At 42.6% G+C, this 20,709-nt stretch overlaps 2 protein-coding genes across 9 annotated transcripts in view; both read right to left on the bottom strand.

The window, feature by feature from the left end:
- Positions 1-12,518, bottom strand: part of tpm2 (tropomyosin 2 (beta)) — a 33,366-nt gene extending 20,848 nt beyond the window's left edge. For 4 of the 8 annotated variants that reach the window (XM_084159144.1, XM_084159146.1, XM_084159147.1 and 1 more), the window contains exon 1: positions 2,293-2,661. In XM_084159144.1, coding sequence (XP_084015270.1) covers positions 2,293-2,424 — 132 coding nt within the window. In that variant the 5' untranslated portion in view covers positions 2,425-2,661. Of the gene's footprint in view, positions 1-2,292; positions 2,662-8,607; positions 8,734-12,230 lie in introns of those variants that run through there. The other 4 variants (XM_084159143.1, XM_084159141.1, XM_084159142.1 and 1 more) reach the window with 4 other exon arrangements.
- A 3,099-nt stretch (positions 12,519-15,617) lies between these two features.
- The window catches only part of tln1 (talin 1), a 137,309-nt gene continuing 132,217 nt past the window's right edge, over positions 15,618-20,709 (bottom strand). The window contains 2 exon segments of the mRNA XM_084160439.1: positions 15,618-17,475; positions 18,835-18,960. Of these exon segments, the coding sequence (XP_084016565.1) occupies positions 17,341-17,475; positions 18,835-18,960 (261 nt within the window). The 3' untranslated portion in view covers positions 15,618-17,340.

Below are 20,709 nucleotides of genomic sequence, written 5' to 3'. Positions count from 1 at the left end.
GCTATGGGAAAACAGCACATCAATAACACTACTTCATAAATGACAGAATCGTAGGCAATCAAGAGAGCAACTTCCATGCATATACAGTGCATTCGGAAAGTATTCAGACCCCTTGACTTTTTCCACTTTGTTACGTTACAGACTTATTCTAAAATCGATTAAATTAACTTTTTTCCCTTATCAATATAATATGCCATTTAGCAGACGCTTTTATCCAAAGCGACTTACAGTCATGTGTGCATACATTTTTACGTATACACACACACACACACACACACACACACACACACACAATACCCTATAATGACAAAGCGAAAACATGTTTTTATAAATTTTTGCAAATTAATAAAAACAGAAACAGAAATAGCTTATTTACATAAGTATTCAGACCCTTTGCTATGAGATTCAAAATTGAGCTCAGGTGCATCCTGTTTCCATTGATCATCCTTGAGATGTTTCTGCAACTTGATTGGAGTCCACCTGTGGTAAATCCAATTGATTGGACATGATTTGGAAAGGCACACACCTGTCTATATAAGGTCCCACAGTTGACAGTGCATGTCAGAGCAAATACCAAGCCATGAGGTCGGAGGAATTGTCCGTAGAGCTCCAAGACAGGATTGTGTCGAGGCACAGATCTTGGGAAGGGTATCAAAAAAATTCCGCTGCATTGAAGGTCACCAAGAACACAGTGGCCTCCATCATTCTTAAATGGTTTGGAGCCACCAATACTCTTCCTAGAGCTGGCCCCCCGGGCCAAACTGAGCAATCGGGGGAGAAGGGCCTTGGTCAGGGAGGTGACCCAGAACCCGATGGTCACTCTGACAGTGCTCCAGAGTTCCTCTGTGGAGATGGGAGAACCTTCCAGAAGGACAACCATCTCTGCAGCACTCCACCAATCAGGCCTTTATGGTAGAGTGACGAGACGGAAGCCACTCCTCAGTAAAAGACACATGACAGCCCGCTTGGAGTTTGCCAAAAGCCACCTAAAGGACTCTAAGACCATGAGAAACAAGATTCTCTGGTCTGATGAAACCAAGATTGAACTCTTTGGCCTGAATGCCAAGCTTCACGTCTGCTGTGGGGATGTGTTTCAGCGGCAGGGACTGGGAGACTAGTCAGGATCGAGGGAAAGATGAACGGAGCAAATTACAGCAAGATCCTTTGATGAAAACCTGCTCCAGAGCGCTCAGGACCTCCGACTGGGGTGACGGTTCACCTTCCAACAGGACAACGACCTTAAACACACAGCCAAGACAATGCAGGAGTGGCTTTGGGACAAATCTCTTTATGTCCTTGAGTGGCCCAGCCAGAGTCCAGACTTGAACCCGATCGAACATCTCTGGAGAGACCTGAAAACAGCTGTGCAGCGACGCTCCACATCCAACCTGACAGAGCTTGAGAGGATCTGCAGAGAAGAATGGGAGAAACTCCCCAAATACAGGTGTGCCAAGCTTGTAGCGTCATAACCAAGAACACTCGAGGCTGTAATTGCTGCCAAAGGTGCTTCAACTAAGTACTGAGTAATGGGTCTGAATACTTATGTAAATGTGATATTTCAGTTTTATTATTTTTATACATTTGCAAAAATTTCTAAAAACCTGTTTTTATTATGGGGTATTGTGTGTAGATTGAGGGGAAAATATATTTGATCCATTTTAGAATAAGGCTGTAAAGGTACAAAATGTGGAAAGAGTCAAGGGGTCTGAATACTTTCCCAATGCACTGTATCATGGCCAACACCCACCCTCCATTTTGAAGGACTGCCACTGTCCACATTCAAACTGAATAGAGGATGAATAATAGAGTATGATAAATAGTAACTTAAGTTAGCAGGCTATACAGGGACAGATATCAAATTACAGTCTCCTTTATAGGGCATCTTTCAATTCAATGCAAGGTGTTTACATCCAGTTTTAGTGAAGTATTGAGTTCATATGGGAGTCTACTCTGGCATATCTAACGTTTGAAGAACATTTGCCAAGAGCTAGTCTACTTTAACTGGTATTAACCTTACGTGGCTCTCTCCAGGACTATGACCATGAGTAAGCTAAAACATGGAGTAATTTACTAGAGTATGCTGACTCCGCTGTAGCTTTCCAAATGCACACTTTACGTAAAACACTCCACATTTTCAGCCCCCTGTGTACCAGCAGAGTTAGACTTTGCGATATTACGTAATTGTATTCCGTGTGTAAACAATTATTTTGTGGGCTGCATTCATGCTCCCCTAGAAATGGTGCATCATAGGCTGCAACTCGGATTAATCGGTTTATTCCAGGCGTCTCTTACCCGCTCTCTGGCCTGTCTCTCCGCATCAACCTCTCTCTGGAGCGTTTCGGCACGGTCCTCTGCATCATCAGCTTGTTGCTGCAATGTCTGAATTTTCCTTTTCACGGCTTCAATAGATGTTATTCCAGCCATTGCAACTGTATCTATGTAACAATTATATTCAATAGGCAAAGCTGCAACTAATGCGACGTTGTCGCGTTGCCTGAGCGCTACAGAGGCACCTTGATTGTTGAGTCACGCGGTTTGTAGTAGCGACCGCCCAGTGATAGTCTACAATGTAGTTATTTTGTGCGGTTTATATCCATATGCAAGCCTAAACGATCTTGTTCATTCAGCGACCTGCTTGCACTCTCCTGCCTGCTTCTGCTAATGCCTTATCACAATTCTGTACCTAGGGTACAAAGTTACTGAATATTTTTCTCCGCCTCCTCTCCTCTCTTATCTTTCAGATGATGTCACAGGTCGGCCGCATTTTAAAGGAATAGCAGCAGTCTAGAAATAACGTTATTCCACTTTTGAAGAGCAGCATTTTATTTTGCTGGGCATCTCTTTGTGTTCTATTAAAAGAAAGGATGTGTGTCTCAATGCTGTATGTCCATTCATAGTACCACTGAATAACCCACTAATACAGCCTGGTCTCATAGACTAGACATAATATAGTAAACGTAAACCCGGGACACCTTAATTAGTATGATATGTTACATTTGGTATGGTTACATAAAACAGATGGTTACTTAAGGCAAAAACGAAGGTATAATGCAAACGTCTAGCAACCCGATGGTTGCGAGTTCGAATCTCACCTTGGACAACTTTAGCATTTTAGCTCATTAGCAACTTTTCACCTACTTACTACTTTTTAGCTACCCAAGAAGACTCGAGGCTGTAATCGCTGCCAAAGGTGCTTCAACAAAGTACTGAGTAAAGGGTCTGAATACTTATGTAAATGTAATATTTACTTCTTTTTTTATTGTTATAAATTAGCAAAAATGTAAAAAAAACAGTTTTTGCTTTGTCATTATGGGGTATTGCGTGTAGATTAATGAGGAAAAAAATTAATTTAATCAATTTTTGAATAAGACTGTAACCTAACAAAATGTGGAAAAAGTCAAGGGGTCTGAATACTTTCCGAAGGCACTGTATTTACATTGTTATGTTATGTCCATTGGGTCATCAACGTTTAAATGTAATGTTATTTAGACTGAAGGATAGGCTACCCTACTTTGATAAGGTGCACATACGAACATGGCCAGATTCATTCAAGAATCATAATATACCCCAGTGGTGGATGTATAGCCAGCCACACTCCATTACACTTTATTTTGTTTGTTGTGGCCAAATTATTTCCCCTGTTTCCTCTATTAAAACCCTTTCCTGCAGTCACGTGACCACATCGCCCTCTAGTGGCCTCATGGGTGGAATGTTATTCATATTTTTCATAATTTCATAATTAATAAACTTTTCTTTTTTTTGAACGCAGAAAATCCAGTGTTTCTATGTGAAACTGTTTAGTTATATTTTGTGATGTATATAATGTGTAATATTGGAATGCAAACTCAAAATTGAATATATTTCAACTCTATATCTGACATAGTACAGGTGTCTTCTTTTTTTAAGCCCATAACCATGTGTTTGAGGTGTATACTTGTGTTTCAAAGTAAACATCAGAGGAAGCTCACTAAGCCCACTACTGGACAATAGGGGTAAAAAGATAACCTCTCAAACAGATACTTTGTGACAGATCTTTGTGACAGATCTGTGTGCAGAGCTGAGCATAGCCTGCATGCGTGAGTGTATATGTCGCACAGGAGAAAACAGGTGTAGCAAGTAAACTTGCTGAAGAGAGACGTTGATGAATGAGCTTCTACTTTGTTATTGTAATTTAGGTAGCATGGCATACACATACATTTCTAATCAGCTGTCTCTATGCACATTCAAAAATATAAAGCTAAATAATATTATTCTAAATAAATAAAGAGGTTTTCTGTTTGTCAATCCTACGTCAATATTATTGGTGCTAACATTTCTGAGCTTCTGTAAAGCTATTAACTGTATGAATATAAAAAATCACTCCTGTTTTTGTGGTTAAGGGGGCTTTAGATTAACTTGTGACTGGGGGTTTGAGAGTCAATCAGTTAATAGTCTTAAAAAGTGTTTAACTGTAGCCTCCTAACCATTATTTAAACATATTTATCTAGAATAACAGTATATGAATGATCAGGATTTATTTGTTTCAACGTTTGAGATCTAAACTGTGTACTTTAGTAGCTAGCTACTGTTTTGTCGTCAAGTATTTTCAGATTATGTACCTGTTTTTCCTCCATGAAAGGGCTTCAATAGGACAAGCTACTTAATGGTGATCTTGTAATTATTTACTTGTGTGTGGTAGACTATTGCATAATTATCCTATTTCAAAGCTATGGAATGTGCTGTTGATGGTAACCTCAGAAAAATACCTATGGCTTTTAGTTTTATGCATTTATCATCAGTTGAATCTGTAACTTATCATTATAATTTATTTGAGTGTATCCAATGTGTGTTTATGTAATACAATTTAGTTGACAAGAGGTCTGACTCTTTAAACCTGTCCAGAGAGCGAGAGAGCGGGAGAGCGAGAGAGAAAAAGAGATAGAGAGAGAGAGAGAGAGAGAGAGAGAGAGAGAGAGAGCTTTGTCCAAACACTGTCTGAAAGATAGATTATTTGTGAAGCTGTGAACTGGAACTGGACTTCACTTCACTATAAACAAGACTGCATTCTTTCAATTATTTTCCTTCTTTGGTAACATTATAATGTTACAAGTTAAAGGTTTTTTGAATGTGAGATGTCTGATGTCACGTCAGGTTTCTATTATGAGTAAGTCTGAAAATTAACTAATCATCTCTCTCATCAGGTATTGCCACAGTCTCTAAATAGATCAGTGACAGCTATTGGTGACTGTCCTCTATTGGCACGGGTTACAACTCTGGTGACATCATCACAGTGGCATGATGATGGAGCGGGAAGAGGAGGCGGTCGGGAGGGGTGGAACGTCAGCGGGAAGAGGAGGCGGTCGGGAGGGGTGGAACGTCAGCGGGAAGAGGAGGCGGTCGGGAGGGGTGGAACGTCAGCGGGAAGAGGAGGCGGTCGGGAGGGGTGGAACGTCAGCGGGATGAGGAGGCGGTCGGGAGGGGTGGAACGTCAGCGGGAAGAGGAGGCGGTCGGGAGGGGTGGAACGTCAGCGGGAAGAGGAGGCGGTCGGAAGGGGTGGAACGTCAGCGGGATGAGGAGGCGGTCGAGAGGGGTGGAACGTCAGCGGGATGAGGAGGCGGTCGAGAGGGGTGGAACGTCAGCGGGAAGAGGAGGCGGTCGAGAGGATGTGGAACGTCAGCGGGAAGAGGAGGCGGTCGGGAGGGGTGGAACTTCAGCGGGAAGAGTAGGAAATGATAAGCTGTGTTTTTAGGAAGGATTTTGAGAACAGGTATTCTAGAATGCTGACAGTCCTTATATGGACATGGTGAAACGGGATTGGAACTCTGAAGCATAACAGTACTGTACAGAGTTGAAATTAGCCTGGTCCCAGCTATTTTAGCCTGGACCAACTCTCTCGGAGAGGGCAGCTGCTGCTCAAACTCTACACCCCAATCCAAGTACTCCGTTCTGCCACCTCTGGTCTCTTGGCCCTCCCACCCCTACGGGAGGCCACCTCCCACTCAGCTCAGTCCAAGCTCTTCTCTGTCCAGGCACCCCAATGGTGGAACCAGCTTCCCCCTGAAGCTAGGACAGCAGAGTCCCTGCCCATCTTCCGAAAACATCTGAAAACCCTACTATTAAAAGAGAATCTTAAAATAATCCCATAGCGCACCCCCTTCTCAACCCCCCCCCCCCCCCCCCCCCCCCCCAATTAATAATAATAATAATAATAATTGTGAACTAACACTTGTACTTGACTCTTTTCCCCCTTACTAGCTCTGACTTTGCTGATAGCTACTTTATTGAGGAGAAATGTACTTAAAATGTCTGAGATATGTAGTTGTGCCACCTAGCTATCTGAAGATGAATGCATGAACTGTAATTTGCTCTGGATAATGTACTCCATTGTCAGATAAGCCAAACATTTGGCATGACAATTCCATAAGGTTTTGGCAAGAGATCAGAAACCGGCACCCAGGCTAAATTGAAATGTGAAATTGAGAATATTTGGCTGTGTTTACACAGGCAGCCCAATTCAGATCTTTTGACAATTATTTGGCATATCTGATACCTATCTGATCTTTTCCCTAATGTGTAAACAACAACAACAAAAAATACGGAATCTGATCTTTTGACTGCCAATTTATACCACCTCCATATGTGGATCTCAATCCTGATACAATTCAGTCTGGATGCTCAGATCTGATTACTTTTACTCTGAAGTGTTTTCTTTTTGCATATGCCATGCCGTTACCACAACAACTACCCCAAAATATTAAGGAACAGTGACAGGAAATGAGCATTGCATCTGTGTACTACTTCGGATGCTACATCAGTGTGAATGCGCAAATCTGATATGGGTCACATATAAAACAGAGTGTGGACATTCAGAAAAAAAGATTGGATATGAATAAGAATAAATCGTAATTGGGTTCTTAGGGTGGCTGCCTTTTCTGTGTTACAGGTTGTCTTGCTACACTCTTAGAGAACCCTTTGAAGAACCCTATTTGGTTCCAGGTAGAACACTTTTGGTTCCAGGTAGAACCCTTTTTGGTTCCATGTAGAACCCTCTTTGGAAAGGGTTCTACATGGAACCAAAAAGGGTTCTACCTGGAACCAAAAGTGTTCTACCTGGAACCAAAAAGTGTTCTACGTGGAGCCAAAAGGATGATCCTATGGGGACAGCCAAAGAACCCTTTTGGAACCCTTTTTTCTAAGAGTGTATGTAGCCCTACTCAATGGGGAAAGGCCTATGATGACATAACTTGAATGCGTATACCAGATCATATATTATCATATGATCATAAGAAAGGTAATGAGACATCATTAACAAACACATCATGGAGGCCTAAGGTACAGTATGAATGATGACAAAAAGTTATACCAGCAACTGAATGTTTACTTAAAGTTTACTACCACTGCTAATCTGGCCTAAAGGTTGCCTGCAGTGCACCGTATTAAACGGTTTCTGTGAACCGTTCTGACACCATGTTGACACATTAGACCTGTATTTGACCGGAGTCGGGCAAAGTGCGGACCAGAGAACACGGCAATCAAAGAAACTCAAACCAAATCATTCACTGCATTCACTCCAAGGTGCTGACAAGCTTTATGCTGCGTTTACAACATGTGATACAGGTCGAGGTTTCTGCACTCTCTACGCCACAGCTGTCAACAAGCAAGGTGGCCTGCTCAGTGGCGTTCCAACTGGGGATGGTGGGAATGGCCGGAGAGGAGGGGTTGGTGGGAATGGCCGGAGAGGAGGGGTTGGTGGGAATGGCCGGAGAGGAGGGGTTGGTGGGAATGGCCGGAGAGGAGGGGTTGGTGGGAATGGCCGGAGAGGAGGGGTTGGTGGGAATGGCCGGAGAGGAGGGGATGGTGGGAATGGCCGGAGAGGAGGGGATGGTGGGAATGGCCGGAGAGGAGGGGATGGTGGGAATGGCCGGAGAGGAGGGGATCTGGGGTGCGTCCCAATAATATCTCCTTCGGTGGAGGCCTGGGTTGGTAGGAGTTTCCACCATATTTCTCATATTATTCATTTCCTTTCAAAATCAGTGAGGGGAAGTGAACAAGTGCTCACTTTGGGAGGAAGGTGAGATAATTGGGACAAAACTTGGGAGGTTTGACAGAAGCCTACTGCCCACACGGTGCAGTGCAGGTTTGTTCCACCGGGGGGAGACAATGGGACCTAATCCTGACAGCCTGCTAATTTATGACCTGACATTTAGCTGTGTATACTTTTACATAGTATAACATTACAAGTGTGCTGTAATGACAGCCAGCAATGGTGAAATTGTGAAAATATATGGCTAGAGGATCTAAAAATCCAAAATCCAAATGAAGTGTTTGATTTCTAGGTTAATTTATTGCAATAACTTAGGGGGGGCATATGCTGACATATTATTATCTAAATGACCTGTTAAGATAAACAAAGAGGAGGGAATAATGTAGTCTCTGGAGTCAGTTGCTCGTCTGAGCACTGCAGTGATACATTACCTTAAAAGCACTACCATGTCCACCATACCTGTAACTGGGGTATGTGTGTGTATGTGCCTCAATGGTGCGTGTGTGTGTGCGCGCGCGTGTGTGTGCGTGCTTTGACGTCAACGTGGTCATAGTGACCCCTAGTGTTGCCCTGCGTCACTCACGTCTGTGGCCTTCTTCTCCGCCTGCTCCAGCTTCTCCTGGGCGTCCTTCAGCGACTCGGAGTATTTATCCAACTCATCCTCCACTCCCTTGAGCTTCTTCTGCAGGGCCAGCAACTCCTCTTCCAGCTAGGAGACACACACACACACACACACACACACACACACACACACACACACACACACACACACACACACACACACACACACACACACACACACATGCACGCACACACAATAATGTCAGAGAACCAATCAGTTTTGTCTATATATTTGTTAGAGAGTCAAATACAATAAGATAAATAACCGATTCAATAAGATAAATAACCGATTCAATAAGATAAATAACCGATTCAATAAGATAAATAACCGATTCATATCAAACCAACTCTAAAGAGCATTCACAAAGTCCTACTGCATAAAGAGTGATATAACAGCTCCTTATATATGATGCCACCTTTAGCATATCATTTACTTATGAAGCATCTATATAGGGTTTATGAAGGGCTTATGTATGGTTTATAAAGGGTTTATGAAGAATTTATATAGGGTTTATGAAGGGTTTATAAAGGGTTTATGAAGGGTTTATGAAGAATTTATATAGGGTTTATGAAGGGTTTATGAAGGCGTCAGTAAGCCTTAAAAGCTCATTCCTTTTTAGTTTGAAGTGGGACCCATACTGCATATAGATTGAGTTAGCGGTACAAGAACTGTCCTTGTTGAAGGTTAAAGCCTATCCTCCAGTTGATGTGTCTGTGTATAATAGAACACTGCCATAAATCTGCCTGTGGCTGACTGTCAGGGCAGGTTGAGCCAGGCATGAGGACAGACTTATAAAGGGAAAGCTGCCATAGTGTCCCTCCAGAGTCCTAGGTTATTTTCCAAGTGGCACCCTATTCCCTACATAGTGCACTACCTTTGACCAGTGCCCATCAAAAGTAGTGCACTGTGTAGGGAATAGGGTACAATTTGGGACTACCATAGTCTCAGCGTGACTGGGGCTGCAGCTGCTGATGTTCCCTCAGTCTCCCCTTTCAACGGGCATCAAATAAACCCCTGTGTATTATCCACAAGCCTGGCAGCCAGGACATAGCTCCCTGCGCGGCCTCATAAAAGCAGACGGCTATTAATTGTAGTCTTGTGACAATAGCGACTCTCTGCTGGTACTGTTTATTTAAAAAGAGAGGAATGGTGAGGTGGTGCCCTGGTAATAGACTGAAGCTGTTGAGAGATGAATGTAGCTGTAGGACGGTTGCTTGTTTTGGGGGTCCCCTGTTCAACTCATCATATCAAAGTTCTTGCTATCTTTCCCAGTGTAAAAAAAAGTAATCTGCCTGACGAGTGTTAAAAATGGCTAGGCTACAACCCAAGAAGCTTAATATGATTAGGATCGTCGTTAGAAAAGATCCCCTCTAACCTATAAGAAGCCCATTGTGAATGTGAATGACAGTGACAGTGTGTGAACAGTTTACACTATGTCCTCATGATGAATGTCATTCTTTTATTACATCTGACAGATTACACGGGTCTTTTGGGCTCCAGCTATGCGAGGGGGCTGATCCCAGGCCTGCTGCTCTTCCATGTTGTTTCGGATTCAGCCTTGATCCCTTTCTTCTTTGTTGAACAACAATTTAAATAGACATGCCACCGTCAAGGCTGCTCCAAAGACAAATGTCGGTGCTGGAATCAGAATAGCCCAAGGTGTGCTCTTCTGCGAACAAATATATGTGAGGGAAGACTACTATTATTCACAGAGAGGCTCCATATGGCTCTTGCTGACCACGTCAATTAAGTATGATAGATGAGTAGAATGGAACATTTAGACGCCAACAAAAGCTGAAGCGATTAGACCATTAGCTATTGGTCGCCACAGAAACAAATGTTCTTCATGGTATCACAAACACACACCAGGGGGATAGACAAATGTTCAAGGACGGGGGGTTCTATTTCCATTCCATTCCAAGCCACTGATGGCTTTAGTTACTTGGGAACTAAACGGAAAGAGAGGACTCACATAACATAATGGGTAATGTTAGTCAAGTATAAAGTGACCAGAAGCTATTTGGTTCAGTACTGTACGTGTCCATATAAGCTCAAGCTATTTTCTATTCACGAAGAGGTTCCATTCCAAATCTTGAGTCAGCTGAGGTATGAAGTAGCTTCATAACAGGAAAAAGGAGGTACAGTAGAATGAGATGGTGTATCTTCTCTTGTCCAGGTCCAGGTCTTGGCTACACATTCAGTTGTTGCCAAATCTGTCAAGTTGTGTAGGTAGGGCTGATTTCACACAATGGCGCGGCTCTGAGGGTGCATTTGCCTCCCATAATTTTCTTCCAAATGCTCAAGACAAAGCAGAAGGATGGTTTTCTTGTTCCCATGGGGGATGGTAGGGAGTAGCCAATGTCCAAAGGCAGAAAATAGAATGAAACTGAGAGAAGGCCTAAGCTGCTATGGAGCCATAATGTCAACATTTGAGAAGTGGTCATCATAGACAGACCATGGGTAACAGCTGAGAGGGAGACCATGAAAGGCTCGGGCCAAGATGTGACTGATTCTGAGATGGGGCTGGATCCAAAATGATGACTGGAGAGTGTCTTCTGTCATTCTATCCCAGTCCAACAGAAAGGTGGCAGAGGTTGATTGCAGGACGTGAGAGGGTTAAAACTCAAACACCGCAAATTGTGTGCATTTCTTGAAGGCTAGCTAACACTTGTATAATACAGAATCTGACCATCTTCAAAGATGTACTGACTGCCTTCTATGGTTAAATTATAACAAATGAGAGATGACACTGGACATATACCACGGCTAAGGGCTGTTCTTATGCACGACGCAATGCGGAGTGCCTGGATACAGCCCTTAGCCGTGGTATACACCCCCTCGTGCCTTATTGCTTAAATATACCACGGCTGTCAGCCAATCAGCATTCAGGGCTTGAACCACCCAGTTTATAACTGACTGTATACCACGGATATGAAACAGTCATTCACACTGTACTCCTTAAGTCAGCTTGTGTCCCCCTCATCAATGTGCTTTGACTCAGGGAATTTAACACTGCCCATAATAACTTCAAACTGTCTGGGCCGTTTTGGTGGGATCGGTTTATCATATCTAATCAACTTGCCTGCTGTACCCATGAAACACCACTGAAGAGACTATAAGGACTTTTATTATTTGTAGGTGCAAAAGTCTAAAGTAGCTTTACGGATGACTTCACAAGAGGATATTAAGATGCCATTACTTAGAACAAACACTTACCTATCTTCCACATAGACATTGGACATCTGTCTTACCATGTGTTTCAGGGTAGAAACTACATACTTGAAATATAGTAAATATATGATATGCTCACCCGAGTAATAAAATCACTGACTTGGGCTTTTACAGTATGTTTATTGCATATTGTAGAATAGATTGTATATGGATGACCATATATGGATGACATACTGTCTGTCAATGACCAAACCACTTCATGGTTGACAGAGAGAGGGGAGCAGTATAATCATTACATTTAATAAATCTGTGTAAAATTAATTTATATTGGCATTAGATACAGTTGACCATCTCCCTTCAAGCAATGAAAAGGCAGGGATTGCCCTCTTGTTCAGTTAGTTATATTCCCATACCTGTTTGCATTTGTCCTCTGCCCCCTTTTTGTCTCCTTCTGCTTGCTCTGCCCGATCAATAGCATTCTCCTTATCCAGTTTCAACATTTGCATTTTCTTCTTGATGGCTTCCATGGTTACTGTTGTTTTTTTCTCCTAATAACTGTCGAAAAGGGTTCAGAGTTGGTACTCTCGACAGACGCGCACGAGCCACACAGAGGACAGAGGACTGAGGTTCACAGGAGCAGGACCTTGAGCTGAGTGATGAGACAAAGCTAGTCTAGATTGGGTAGGGAGGAAGGGAGGCTGGAATTCTGTCCAGAGCCCAATACTTGTTTGGAAAGTTCAGCTAAATCACGCCGGAGCGAGAGTGACGTCGCGCGCCTGTGATTCGTTCAAGGCATTGGGTAGGAATTAAGCGCACAGATTTTGTCCATCTTTGGGAGGCTCCGATTTCATATAATGTTCGAATGTCTGTGGTATGATATTGGACCTAAATATATCTGTAGACACAGGGACATAGGTGCCCACACCATGTAATGAAAAGGTTGGCCATCTTTAATAGGTCTACTTGGGTGTATTTCATTTCCCCTGTATTTGCCGTTCACTCCTCGAGCGCACAGGGGGACGCAATAAGGCATGGTTTTAACCAGCTCGTGTAAAAGTTATAGCCTACGTGCTCTCTTCTTCTTCATGGATTCATTTATTTCCACATTGAAGAACAGTTGCACACATGACGACACTACAGCCAATGTCGTCTCAGTTAGGTCGCCTGAACTAGGCTTGTTCATTGATAAAAGTCCGGCACGGCGTGGGGTAGTTTTTAATGTTATTTCAAATAGAGGGAAAAATAACAGTAACAAGTTGTAACAGTCAAAGGTTATGTTACCAAGACTAAGGGTAGTTGGTGTCGGTTAGCAGCAGCCACCTGGGGACGAAGTTGGTCTTAGGTGAAGAATGACCGGTCACAAAAGACAAGGTACAGTATGGAGCCAAGGGGAAATGTATTTGTGACTGACTGGGCTACTGTCGACTTGATGCGACTAGAAATCAATGGTCGTTCACAATGGCGAGTCTTTTTTATTAATGTTAACCTGTCCGTATATACAGTGAGGGAAAAAAGTATTTGATCCCCTGCTGATTTTGTACATTTGCTCACTGACAAAGAAATGATCAGTCTTTAGTTTTAATGGTAGGTTTATTTGAACAGTGAGAGACAGAATAACAACAAATAAATCCAGAAAAACGCATGTCAAAAATGTTATAAATTGATTTGCATTTTAATGAGGGAAATAAGTATTTGACCCCCTCTCAATCAGAAAGATTTCTGGCTCCCAGGTGTCTTTTATACATTTACATTTTAGTAATTTAGCAGACGCTCTTATCCAGAGCGACTTACAGTTAGTGAGTGCATACCATTTTTTAAATCTTTTTTATTTTTTATACTGGCCCCCCGTGGGAATCGAACCCACAACCCAGGCGTTGCAAACGCCATGCTCTACCAACTGAGCTACATCCCTGCCGGCCATTCCCTCCCCTACCCTGGACGACGCTGGGCCAATTGTGCGCCGCCCCATGGGTCTCCCGGTCGCGGCCGGCTATGACAGAGCCTAGATTCGAACCAGGGCTGTATCCAGGCACTCCGCATTGCGTCGTGCATAAGAACAGCCCTTAGCCGTGGCCTTAGACCACTGCGCCACTCGGGAGATTATACACTCTTAAAGGGAGCGCTCCTAATCTCAGCTTGTTACCTGTATAAAAGACACCTGTCCACAGAAGCAATCAATCAATCAGATTCCAAACTCTCCACCATGGCCAAGACCAAAGAGCTCTCCAAGGATGTCAGGGACAAGATTGTAGACCTACACAAGGCTGGAATGGGCTACAAGACCATCGCCAAGCAGCTTGGTGAGAAGGTGACAACAGTTGGTGCGATTATTCGCAAATGGAAGAAACACAAAAGAACTGTCAATCTCCCTCGGCCTGGGGCTCCATGCATGATCTCACCTCATGGAGTTGCAATGATCATGAGAACGGTGAGGAATCAGCCCAGAACTACACAGGAGGATCTTGTCAATGATCTCAAGGCAGCTGGGACCATAGTCACCAAGAAAACAATTGGTAACACACTACGCCGAGAAGGACTGAAATCCTGCTGCGCCCGCAAGGTCCCCCTGCTCAAGAAAGCACATATACAGGCCCGTCTGAAGTTTGCCAATGAACATCTGAATGATTCAGAGGAGAACTGGGTGAAAGTGTTGTGGTCAGATGAGACCAAAATCGAGCTCTTTGGCATCAACTCAACTCGCCGTGTTTGGAGGAGGAGGAATGCTGCCTATGACCCCAAGAACACCATCCCCACTGTCAAACATGGAGGTGGAAACATTATGCTTTGGGGTGTTTTTCTGCTAAGGGGACAGGACAACTTCACCGCATTAAAGGGACGATGGACGGGGCCATGTACCGTTAAATCTTGGGTGAGAACCTCCTTCCCTCAGCCAGGTCATTGAAAATGGGTCGTGGATGGGTATTCCAGTATGACAATGACCCAAAACACACGGCCAAGGCAACAAAGGAGTGGCTCAAGAAGAAGCACACTAAGGTCCTGGAGTGGCCTAGCCAGTCTCCAGACCTTAATCCCATAGAAAATCTGTGGAGGGAGCTGAAGGTTTGAGTTGCCAAACGTCAGCCTCGAAACCTTAATGACTTGGGAGAAGATCTGAAAGAGGAGTGGGACAAAATCCCTCCTGAGATGTGTGCAAACCTGGTGGCCAACTACAAGAAACGTCTGACCTCTGTGATTGCCAACAAGGGTTTTGCCACCAAGTACTAAGTCATGTTTTGCAGAGGGGTCAAATACTTATTTCCCTAATTAAAATGCAAATCAATTTATAACATTTTTGACATGCGTGGCCGGCAGGGATGTAGCTCAGTTGGTAGAGCATGGCGTTTGCAACGCCTGGGTTGTGGGTTCGATTCCCACGGGGGGCCAGTATAAAAAAGAAAAAAGAAAAAAGATTTAAAAAATTGTATGCACTCACTAACTGTAAGTCGCTCTGGATAAGAGCGTCTGCTAAATTACTAAAATGTAAATGTAAATGTATAAAAGACACCTGGGAGCCAGAAATCTTTCTGATTGAGAGGGGGTCAAATACTTATTTCCCGAATTAAACAGCAAATCAATTTATAACATTTTTGACATGCGTTTTTCTGGATTTATTTGTTGTTATTCTGTCTCTCACTGTTCAAATAAACCTACCATAAAAATTATAGACTGATCATGTCTTTGTCAGTGGGCAAACGTACAAAATCAGCAGGGGATCAAATACTTTTTTCCTTCACTGTAGCATAGCAGGGCATATTATGATATGAAGCATTGATAAAGATGTGACTAGAAGAGAAAGAAAATAACTTCTCAGGGAAAACTTTATTGACCATAAATCTCTTTTACAATGCTATTGAGGTGGTGATCCCATAGCACTGTTAATACATTTATATAGTATCAAAATCAAAAGGTCAGCAAAACAATTAGAATATGAAAAGAAAAGACACTTAAGTTAGGCAACTTAACAGTTGTTTTTCATCAACTATTTCAATTAAGAAAAATGAGAAAATATTTTTTATTTATTTTTGTAAAAGAGTGGATTTATATGTTTTGTTAAGTTAAACAAATGGATAAGTGCACTTGAAGATGGGAAAACGTTAACAGTTAAATACAATTAGTTGTAAAATACATATAGCAGGCACTTTTTGACTCATTGATATGTTGAAAGAAAGAAGGTTAGGTTACAATGAGGCCTCTGACAATGTGAAATAGGCTGACAATTCAGGGTAAATAAAGGTAAATAAGAACAACATTGGATACATTATCCTTTGTATACCATTGCCATCAAAGGATTGTACTGTGACAAGAGAAATTACCCCAAAATATATATCTAAATTTGTTTCTAAAAATCTACTGGTTACAGTTGGCTATTAGACGCATATTACACAGTCTACATCTGATAAAGAATTTAACCACTCAATAGCACACGAAGGAACAGTCATTCATGATTCAAAACAATGTCCTGAAGAAAGAAAAGTATGGCTTTATGAGCTTCAAACACAGATAATATCAGGTCCAAAATAACTACCAAAGTTCATTAGATGACACAAACAAATACTCACATATACTTTATTAACATATAAATGTAATAGAAGATACCATTTGTAACACATTTCATAGCATTATTTCTCTTTTTTTTTAATGATATGTTTTCTCTCTATGAATTGTTTAATCGCAAAGTAAATAATTGCACCTCTGGTCCAAATTGCAACAAAATGCAGTTAAATGTCATTGGTTCAAATAAAAAGGGAGGAGCCTCCCTGACAACACACACATTCTCATAAAACTGTGTCTTCTTTGGAATCTGACCAAAGCCACACCCTTGTTCATGGCAAACACCTAGCTGAGCTCTGTGTTGTATGGTGACCGATCGTCTCTTACGATTTACCGTGGCCAGTTAAAATCATTGGTCAGTCAGGTATGAACTCAAGACTTATCCGCTGTAAGCCCACCTTCTGGTGACTTCATTTAAAAAAATCCAAAAACAGAAAACGGACACCTCCAAACAGATAGTTATTGTGCTCACTAAAATAATAGCATGCTAGCGTTAAAGGCAAATATCAGTTATCGGCAGGAGGATGTGATTTTACTAAAAACGGTGAAGCCGCAGTGAACACATGCAATCTAGGACCTAAATGCTCAATTAATCACATAAACTATTAAGGACTACCTCAAGGACTTGCATACATATATATATTTTTTTGCATTATCCAAAAACAAAAACAGTGGCACTGTAATGCTCTTGAACACGACAAATAATCTAAGAAAAAAACACATTTAAAATAGACATCCTAATACAACTTTCACTTTTTACCCCTTTCGTTTCATTTTAATTATCTCACCCCAATATTGCTCCTCTTCAAGCATAATCCTGCTTTGTTTTCCTCTTTTCTCTAATGTAGCCTGGGTGTGTAGGCCCTGAACATCGGATTTGTCTTCGCTGTGTGTGTGTGTGTATGTATATATATATATATATGTGTGTGTGTGTGTGTGTGTGTGTGTGTGTGTACATATGTGTATGTTTCATCACTGTTCCTGCCCGTCCTCCCTGAGCTCGGAGGGCAGGAACTTGTACTGCTGCTGTCGGATGGTGGCCAGCTTCTTCCTGGCCTCGTCCAGCTCCCTCTCCTTCCTCAGCATCTCCTCCTGGGCAGCAATGATCTAACAGACAGAACACAACTGGTTAACACCCTGATCTAACAGACAGAACACAACTGGTTAACACCCTGATCTAACTGACAGAACACAACTGGTTAACACCCTGATCTAACTGACAGAACACAACTGGTTAACACCCTGATCTAACTGACAGAACACAACTGGTTAACACCCTGATCTAACAGACAGAACACAACTGGTTAACACCCTGATCTAACAGACAGAACACAACTGGTTAACACCCTGATCTAACTGACAGAACACAACTGGTTAACACCCTGATCTAACTGACAGAACACAACTGGTTAACACCCTGATCTAACAGACAGAACACAACTGGTTAACACCCTGATCTAACAGACAGAACACAACTGGTTAACACCCTGATCTAACAGACAGAACACAACTGGTTAACACCCTGATCTAACAGACAGAACACAACTGGTTAACACCCTGATCTAACTGACAGAACACAACTGGTTAACACCCTGATCTAACTGACAGAACACAACTGGTTAACACCCTGATCTAACTGACAGAACACAACTGGTTAACACCCTGATCTAACAGACAGAACACAACTGGTTAACACCCTGATCTAACTGACAGAACACAACTGGTTAACACCCTGATCTAACTGACAGAACACAACTGGTTAACACCCTGATCTAACAGACAGAACACAACTGGTTAACACCCTGATCTAACAGACAGAACACAACTGGTTAACACCCTGATCTAACTGACAGAACACAACTGGTTAACACCCTGATCTAACAGACAGAACACAACTGGTTAACACCCTGATCTAACTGACAGAACACAACTGGTTAACACCCTGATCTAACAGACAGAACACAACTGGTTAACACCCTGATCTAACAGACAGAACACAACTGGTTAACACCCTGATCTAACAGACAGAACACAACTGGTTAACACCCTGATCTAACAGACAGAACACAACTGGTTAACACCCTGATCTAACTGACAGAACACAACTGGTTAACACCCTGATCTAACAGACAGAACACAACTGGTTAACACCCTGATCTAACTGACAGAACACAACTGGTTAACACCCTGATCTAACTGACAGAACACAACTGGTTAACACCCAGAACACACCTCCTCTCCTACATAGATGAACAGATAGGCACATGGAAACACAGGTATACACATCAACAGATATACAAAACATGCCTAGTATGTGATCTTTAAGAAAGGAATTCTGAATGTGAATTTGGGTGTCATAGAATGACACTGTCTTCAAGCCAAGTCCTCTATTGCACTGAAATAATCCTTACATCAATGGGAAGTTTGTGTGAAAATTCAAGTGGGCTCTCATAGCCCTCTGCTTACCTGAGCAATGCCGCCCACCATCTTGCTCTTGACCACCACGGCCTGCTCGTCTTGGGCGTCAAAGGCTGCTTTCTGTGCGGCCTTCACCAGGCTATCGGAGGCCCTCTTGACAGCGTTTCCGGCAGCCTGTGGAAGTTCAGAATGGACAGTGGGGGTCAGGTTGACACAAACTCTAAGCCAAAACCCAAAGCATCGACACTTTAAGGTTTTTACAGACAGACGCACACATTTCTGTGATATTCAGCACAGCGTGTGCAGGCCTTTTAAAGAAGAGTGTAATCACATTTCAATACTGTAGCCCTGTAAGTAAAACAAAATTCCAGACAGGATTTTAAAAGTGAATTGGGCTCTCAAAGGGGTGTAGAACACTGGCGACTGACTGACGCATAGCTTTCGGTTAAGAACATGACTTCTCCTGCCTTACTGTTTATAAACAGTGGCCCCTGGAAAGGAAATGTCGGCCTCGGCCAGAGCTAGTGGAAAGGACAAAAACACCCTGCTCTCTCTTCGCGCTTGGGGATTGCTTTAAAAGGCAATAAGGAGCTGTTCGCCGTAGTTCACTTGAAGCAAAACATACTTCTTACCGAGACTCACTTGGCAGCCCATTTCAAACAAGGAGACGTGGTTTTTTTCTTCTCCTTTTGAGGCTTCGCTGAGAGAAAAGAGGCTCCGTGCTGGCAAGGACAGAGCTAGAGCTGTTTTCCTGTCCAATTCTCCCTCCCCTATCTCTATCTCTATGGTCGGAATGTCACTGTTAGCTTAGCCCCTGACATAAAACACAACGCTAGCCAACCCCATCAGATCCCAAACAGCTGCTAGCTGGTAAAAGACACCAGGTTTGTTTTCCTGGTACTGACCAAACTAGCGGTGGGGGAGGTTGAATTGGATAAAACCAACTGTCAAACTTAAAAATTCCTTTCACACTATCGTGCAAATCTGAACCATATTGTGCTGGCTTGGTTATTTTTCTTTCATATAGTCATTTCCAGCACCCTTCCAGCACCTATTGTGGAATCGTCACCAGGCTGGTGCAGTACAGTTAGATTTGGCTTGGCTCAGTAGTGTGAAAAGGTTCATGGTTGTATTTTTTATACCCAAGGCTAACATATCACGTACAACCAAGTGGTTTTGTGGTTATGCTTCATACATTTGACATACACAGTGGGAAAAATAGATGATTGCTATCCTTTCCTGAGGTGTATTTCCACAGCGCTGCTGTCAGTGTTCCGTCCACTCATTTGTCGAGTATGTCAGGTATGTGCAGTATATGGCTTAATTAAGCAATTTGCCTCGTGGCTATCACCACGTCACAGCCATGATAAATAATGTCATAACACATGGACTCGAGTGTATTATTGCTTTTATACAACGGGTTACCAGCATTAAAAAGCAAGATTATTTCCCAAACCATACATTTTTCAACAAAACGTGATGCTACATTCACTAACACTGGTTGGCAAGTGCAATTTTAGGCGCTCTTTGGTTGTTAGTTTTATTCGTATTGACTGCCATGTAAAGCAAAACTACTATGGCAAACAAAAATGGTTGCTATGGAGGCTCTACCCCCCTTGCTAGCTAGCCAACTACACAGCTAACACAATCACTTCAGACTGAAGGTGTTAAGACTGCAAACTTGCTGCATTTTGTTTCAATTAACGAGTTTTTCTATTGACATTTATTTGTATATATCCATAAAAATGATTTCGACTGGCTAAGAAAAGCTGCCCGTCTGTTTCGTCCTGACTCCTTCATTATTACGGGACACAGTGGAGATCGAATTTCAATATTGCAAATGTCGGAGATAATGTCTAGAGGCTTTTTACAATGGAGATCAAGTTTATAAATTCCATGGCTGGGCAGACGAGACAGCGGATC

This window comes from Coregonus lavaretus (genome assembly GCF_964263955.1).
Source record: "Coregonus lavaretus genome assembly, chromosome: 4".
NCBI lineage: Eukaryota > Metazoa > Chordata > Actinopteri > Salmoniformes > Salmonidae > Coregonus > Coregonus lavaretus.
This window is presented reverse-complemented; position numbering and strand designations above follow the sequence as displayed.